Genomic DNA, 7,746 nt, shown 5'->3' on the forward strand with positions numbered 1-7,746 from the left:
AACAGAAGGTTTTACACTTGGGAGTAGAGCATATAAGAAGGATCAAGGTGCTGTAGTGGACTTTCAGTTTTTACATCTGGACACTGTAAATGATTAGGACGTCTAATAGGATGTTAAAATAGAGCAAATCAATGGCGGTTACAATGAAGCCATATAACGCAATAGTGGCTGCTCAACTGGAACATTGTACACAGTTTTGTTGTCCATCTTATAAAATTAGACATAGCAGCGCTACAGAAAATTCAGAGTGAAGTGACTGGGCAGATTCCAGCACTTCGAGGTATGAGCTTTGAGGAATGATTGAAGAAACTGGGTTTATTTTGTTTTAAAAAATAAGGGAAAAAGAAGTGCTCAGAATTATGAAAAGAATTAGTACAGTAAATCCAAACTGTTATTTTAAAACAAGTTCTTCAGTAAGAACATAGGGCCACAGATCAAAACAGGCTAATTGTATATTTTAAACACTTTTTCCACATTGACAACTTTAGAAACATGGAATAAGTGACTAAGTATTTTGACATGTCTTGCCATTGCTTGGGCTTTAGGGAGTGGAAGCAGTGTTGAGGTGGAGTCCTGGGGGAACACTTTTTGTAAGGGATAGGGGCAGCTCCCTAGAGAGAGAGAGTTGAGTGACAGAGATCCGGGTTAATTAACGGTGCATGAAGAAAAGAGGAGGTGGTGGCCAGAAATGGTAGTTGTGGCTGGAGTGTAAGGAAGACAGCATCAAGTGGTGATGGGAGCAAACAGTTAAAGAGGTAGATAGGACGAAGGTGAATTATCTGTTATTTTGGAGGTGTCCCTGTGACCCAGACAACGGGCAGCGGTAGGGCACCGTTTATATTGCGGCATATTCAATAAAAAGCCAGTTGGCATTTGGAAGACTCCTCTAGATAAGTGGCTCCTGAGTGTGTTTATTCAACGGGACATCACAGTATTTTGAGAGAAATTCAGAACTCACCTTATTTTAGAGAAATTAGATGAAATGGATGCACAAGCTTGTTATGCTGAATGGTCTGTTCTTGTCAATTTTTTTACCATTAGTACAAAATATGAAATGAAAATGCATGGAATCTCAGTTATTATGCTATAAAAATATAAATTTACACTCACCTAAAGGATTATTAGGAATACCTGTTCAATTTCTCATTAATGCAATTATCTAATCAACCAATCACATGGCAGTTGCTTCAATGCATTTAGGGGTGTGGTCCTGGTCAAGACAATCTCCTGAACTCCAAACTGAATGTTAGAATTGGAAAGAAAGGTGATTTAAGCAATTTTGAGCGTGGCATGGTTGTTGGTGCCAGACGGGCCGGTCTGAGTATTTCACAATCTGCCCAGTTACTGGGATTTTCACGCACAACCATTTCTAGGGTTTACAAAGAATGGTGTGAAAAGGGAAAAACATCCAGTATGCGGCAGTCCTGTGGGCGAAAATGCCTTGTTGATGCTAGAGGTCAGAGGAGAATGGGCCGACTGCTTCAAGCTGATAGAAGAGCAACTTTGACTGAAATAACCACTCGTTACAACCGAGGTATGCAGCAAAGCATTTATGAAGCCACAACACGCACAACCTTGAGGCGGATGGGCTACAACAGCAGAAGACCCCACCGGGTACCACTCATCTCCACTACAAATAGAAAAAGTGGCTACAATTTGCACAAGCTCACCAAAATTGGACAGTTGAAGACTGGAAAAATGTTGCCTGGTCTGATGAGTCTTGATTTCTGTTGAGACATTCAAATGGTAGAGTCAGAATTTGGCGTAAACAGAATGAGAACATGGATCCATCATGCCTTGTTACCACCGTGTAGGCTGGTGGTGGTGGTGTAATGGTGTGGGGGATGTTTTCTTGGCACACTTTAGGCCCCTTAGTGCCAATTGGGCATCGTTTAAATGGCACGGGCTACCTGAGCATTGTTTCTGACCATGTCCATCCCTTCATGACCACCATGTACCCATCCTCTGATGGCTACTTCCAGCAGGATAATGCACCATGTCACAAAGCTCGAATCATTTCAAATTGGTTTCTTGAACATGACAATGAGTTCACTGTACTAAAATGGCCCCCACAGTCACTAGATCTCAACCTAATAGAGCATCTTTGGAATGTGGTGGAACGGGAGCTTCGTGCCCTGGATGTGCATCCCACATTCTATCAACTGCAAGATGCTATCCTATCAATATGGGCCAACATTTCTAAAGAATGCTTTCAGCACCTTGTTGAATCAATGCCACATAGAATTAAGGCAGTTCTGAAGGCGAAAGGTGGTCAAACACCGTATTAATATGGTGTTTCTAATAATCCTTTAGGTGAGTGTATTTTTTCATTAAAATGTGCATATTCATGTGCTCTTCCAAAAGAAAAACATTTTGTCTTGTCATAAGAAATATGCTTAAAAAATGGAAAAGTTGAGAATTTAGGGGTAACAATCGGTTGTTTGCCACAGCACATTAGGCAGATAGCAAAAGAATAGTGCTTTGTAACTGTAAATAAATGGTACCCTGACAAAAAAATTACATCATGAAGTTAAACTGAATAACAAGACAAAAATATCTTTAGAACAAATCCAGAAAAAAAGCATATTTTAGTGTAAAAGCATTCTATTTTTTTTTTTGGAATTATGTAAGGAGAAGTTAAATTCAAAGAGCCAAGATTTTCACTAACCACGAGTGCACTTGACAGTCTGATAAAAATTTCAAAAGAAGAGCTAATGGGTAGTTTGATAGTTCTGTTTTACAGTGCATTGGGTTAAGTAGTAAGATTTTTTCGGCAAGAAAAAAAGGATTTTATCTGCGTTGTCTGCTGCCTTTGCTTTCTTGGACATATCAGTGTAAAGTCAGTCCAGCTCCCAAAGGAAACACAGGTTTTCGGCCAAACTAAAAGTTTAAACACTCCTTTCACAATCAATACAATACAATACAATTTATTTATGTATAGTCCAAAGTCACACAAGGAATGCCGCAATGGGCTTTAATAGGCCCTGCCTTTTGATAGCCCCCCAGCCTTGACTCTCTAAGAAGACAAGGAAAATCTCCCAAAAAAACCCTTGTGGGGAAAAAAAATGGAAGAAACCTTGGGAAAGGCAGTTCAAAAAGCGACCCCTTTCCAGGAAGGTTGGGCGTGCAGAGAGTGTCAAAAAAAGGAGTAAATACAATACAATACAGAGAACAGGACCCAAGTAATCTTCAATACAGTATAATAGTGAAACAGAGATATTACAAGTACAGAACAGAATTCAACAGTAATGATATTACATGATACTCCCCTTTTAAGTATTTCCAGGCAAGTGAATTTTACGCACACCTTTTCTAATGTTTTATAAAGCTTTTTCAGAATATGGAGGGGTGAATTGTGGAATGCAGAGTTATTTCTCAAAGCAAAAAATAAAATTTTGATTTAAAGGAAACAATAATACTTGTGCAACTGTAGATTTTTATATTTGAAAAAAAAAAAAACATAATTTTAACTGTACAGAATAAAGCACATGTTTAAATATACCAGGTCATTGGAGTGTTCAGCATTTTGTTATTATTTGCACATATCTCAAATGCCAAAATACAAGCAAAACTGAAAGAGATTTTACAGTAACAGTAAATTATTGGTTATTAGATTTACTCCTGCAAACTCCATTAAGACAAACAAGCTCAGCAACAGAACAACGAATTAGTGTGATTACAATAAATCTGTAAAATGTCCTTAATAGCATTTTAGTTTCTCATTTTCTGTGTCTCTCACTTTGAAATAATTCATTGGACAGTGTTTTTGTTATTCCAATAAAATGTAGGACCATGGTCACAGCTATGTTCTTTGCATAAAGAATTAGATGTAAATTAAACTGTGCTTATTTTATTCATCTGCCATTTGTTTTGAAGGGATCTGGTTATAGAGAGCTGCTACCTAACATCTGGGTTCAAATTCCACCCTGGTTGCTATCAGTGAAGAATTATCCATTCTCCCAGTGTTTATAAAGTTCAGATAATTGGCAAGGTGTTCCCCCCCATATCTCCAAGATCTTCATGATAGACTGTCTGGAAACTTCACTTTGGGCCAGTATCAGTTAAGGTACACATGTGTGTAAGTATGGGTTGCAAGGGCCTGTTCTTCAACCAAGAGCTGGCTCTGAAGCCATGAAGTGGATTGAGTAGGTCAAACGTATGGGTCCATGGAGTCATTTGATTGGGAAAAAATAAAATAAAGTGTGATTTATTCTTAAAATGTGATTACTTACATAACAGTGTGCCCTTAAAGGAAATTAGTAATTCCTGATTTATTATTATTATTATTATTATTATTATTATTATTATTATTATTATAGTGTGTAGGCAGAAAGTAGTCAAAACTGAATAAAGAATAGGCTTTGCATCCAAGATTATTTCCTTTGCACGTATTAATTCTAAAACTGCTTGAGGTGGTTTTGAAACTTGAGTTTGATGAAAAAATAGTTTGGAAAATGGGTGGATAGATTCATATGACCGGTAAAGGTAGTAATAATGTTAAGTTGTTTTCATTTTTTTTTTTCAATTTAACATATTTGCAGGTGAAGCAAGTGAAATGGTGTATGATGTTACTTTTAAATACCTTTTGAAATGCAGTATATACTGTACTGTATAAATAAGTATAGATTTCCATCTTCTGAGCTTGCTTAGTCCAAATGAAAGTTTGCAGGCTGGACAAGCGCATCCTGGCAGATTAATAATTTGATTTTAGTGTGCAGGCAGAGGATAGTCAACTGTAACAAAAATTATTGGAAGTATCTAACTTTATCTAATTGCAACTTGCATTTAATGCCACTATTGACTCGACTCTGCATTAGTGTTTTTTTTTGTCAGTCATCCGTTTTTAAACCTGCTTAAATTTGTCCATCCCACTTAGCATTATGAACATGGAGCTAACTAAGGATCTTTATAAACTGTTTCAAAGAACAAGAAATTACATTACATATAATTAAATTGATAAAATCAGGATGGCGCTTTACCACAGTATTTGGAATTGCAGTGCTAAGCCTGAAGGGATAAAGTTCAAATCCCTGCCTCCACTCTGAAAAATAATGCTTTCTTCATGCCATTTTATGGTTCTTTGCTGGGTTGTGGGGTTCTTCATTAAACCATTGCTCAATAAAGAACCATTTCATTTGGTTCTTTGGGCTTGAAAATGTGCTTAATATGTGCACAATATAGAAATCCTTAACTTATATTAGACTACCTAGCAGGACACTAACAGAAACCAGAATTTAGCCAGTGTCATTTTAAAATCATATATCTTATCATACATTCATTTATTGAACCAGTTAAAGCTCTAAATTAAAGGTTCTTTTCAGAACCTTCCTCTGGATGGTTCTACTGGAAACTAAAGATGATTTTTCCTATGGCACCACTCTGAAGAACTACTTTGGCACCTTTATTTTTAACCATCTGTATGGAGTTTGGATGGTCTCCCTGAATAGTGTATTTTTCCTCCCACCTCCCAAAGTTGTACAGATTAGGTTAACTGGCAAAATAAAACTGACCCACTGTGTCTCAGCACTCATTAAATAATGGGCTCCCCTTCCCAAGTTGTTTCCTTTGCACCCACTGCTTTTGAGACTCCGGTTACTTGCAAATTTCAGTTTGAATTAAATGGATTTGAAAATGAGTGGAGGGATTATAATAATTATAAATATTATATAATATTCAGTCATTTTAAATCATTCAAGACCTGTAAAGTTAGTAATAAAAATAATCTTTTGTTGTTTTCATCTTTAACACATTTACAGGATAAGAGAATGAAGTCATACATAAAGGTATTTATAGATGCCTTTCAAAATAAATACATAAGTATACTTAGTCACTTAGTCCAAATGATGGTTTGCAAGATGAGGAGCCTATCTTGGCAGATTAATAAGTTAGTTTGATAAGAGTTTGATATGATTTTCATGCTTCTAGTTTGTAAAAATTCCTTTAACTTTCAATTAAAGCCAAAAAACTGTCAGTCCGTTCGGGATAAAGCGTTCCACCCATTAACTATGCCAGCTATCAGCAGGAAGAGCAAATTTAAACATCTGCTTGTTAAGTAAGTGTGGTAAAACAAGAACTATACGCTTCCTTCACTGATCTCTGTATATACAGCCCACATTGTTTAACGCCATGTGCCTAAGCTGCTTTTGTGACGAAACTTTTGTGTCTAATTTCTTGAATTCTGCCGCATCCTAAATCTTGAAGCGAGGCTTTTCTGGGAGGACTGTTTCCATGGAGATGCTGTCAAGCGAGAAGGTTTTCTTGTGCTGCATATCCAAAGCAAGCCAGAATGACTCAGCTTTTCCCCAAGGCATTTTTGTTTCTTATAATGCCACCGTACATTATTCCATTTTCTATTTTAAATCTTTTCCCGTGCATTTATGTGCGTAAACGCGTACGTGTGTCGATTTATAATAGTTCAGTGCGTCTGCATATACATGCACTGTTCACGTGTGTGCGCCCGTGCATATACTCCTACACTACTTATTATTTATGCCACTGCACAAACGTTGCAATGCTTGTTTGCAGGGTTGTGATTTGGGAAATCGTCGCTCTTCTGCGGTTAGTTTGGCAGCCACAGAAAAAACAACGCAGAATTACAGTAAAATAGAAGACATTAATAAATATATATTCAAAAATACAAACTGGGAAATGTAATCTTTCCTGGGGTATTGTTCAAGTGAAAACTTGGGTCTTACTTTCAATGCATTAATAGGGATATTCACTTGGCCACTGCTAGCCGTGAGGAGAAGACACAGTATTTAAACACTCCAATGTCTCTAGGTGATTGCGTCGGGCAGGATGTGCAAGAAAGCAGCAATTCTGTGACATATTTAGAACGCCCGTCTGATCCCGACCTCAATGACACTGTGTACATATTCAGTACCACGAACAGCGCTCTTTGTCAAATGCCATTACATTTCTGTATTTCACGAGCTAAACTTACCATCCTCCAAAGTAAGCTAGCAGCCAGAGGAGCAACACTTTCCTTCTGTACCGTGGAGATCGAAGTGCGATACCAAACGAGGCTCCCTCGGCATCCATTTTTATTCTCTATGCTTTGAAATGTATGTATGTTTATATATGATTTTGTCGCATTTGAGAAAGAAAGAAAAAAAGGCGATTCTTTTATCCAGTTCTAACTGTCACGATGCAATTCAGTTGGGAGCAGGAAAGGTCCAAACAGATGTAAAGATTGACGCCGCAATCTACCAACCAGGGCATTACATTATTGCATATATTATTATAATAGGGCCTTTCTCCAATAAGGTGGCAAAAGAGTCAAGACTTCCTTTTTTTTACTTCTCTAAAGCAGATGCTTGTATCAGCACTATTACAGTATGCTGGAAATAAAAAGGACCGAAGCAGAAGATGAGGAAGCCCTCATTTGTTATGGCCAAAACAGCAAACCCCAAATGTGAAATGCAATGAACAGCAGCATTCAGATATTTCTGTGTCTGCGTGCTCTGCTAAAATGTAAAACAACCAAATGCAAATTTGTTTTAGATCTGAAAAGAACAAAAAAATGCATATTGCTTAAATACAATTTATTTATCGTTACTTAAAAGAAGATTACAGATTTAAGTTAAATAGTTTTGTTTTATTCCAAATTTAAGAAAATTGAAAATGCAATAAAATACAGATTACATATTTAAGAATTAACCGACCAAATTTAAACAGCTTATTGCTTGGCTAGAAATGAAAGCAATTATGCTAGAAAGAGAATACAACTATTAACACTAGTCATAT

The 7,746-nt window shown here is 36.9% G+C and overlaps 1 protein-coding gene across 1 annotated transcript in view; it reads right to left on the reverse strand.

Annotated features, from left to right (window-relative positions):
• gabrg1 (gamma-aminobutyric acid type A receptor subunit gamma1) overlaps positions 1 to 7,113 on the reverse strand; it is a 66,836-nt gene extending 59,723 nt beyond the window's left edge. The window contains exon 1 of the mRNA XM_039751380.1: positions 6,944 to 7,113. Coding sequence (XP_039607314.1) covers positions 6,944 to 7,041 — 98 coding nt within the window. The 5' untranslated portion in view covers positions 7,042 to 7,113. The remainder of the gene's footprint in view (positions 1 to 6,943) is intronic.
• Positions 7,114 to 7,746: the final 633 nt, after the last annotated feature.

The sequence above is a fragment of the Polypterus senegalus genome, chromosome 4 (assembly GCF_016835505.1).
Source record: "Polypterus senegalus isolate Bchr_013 chromosome 4, ASM1683550v1, whole genome shotgun sequence".
In the NCBI taxonomy this organism is placed as follows: Eukaryota; Metazoa; Chordata; class Cladistia; order Polypteriformes; family Polypteridae; genus Polypterus; species Polypterus senegalus.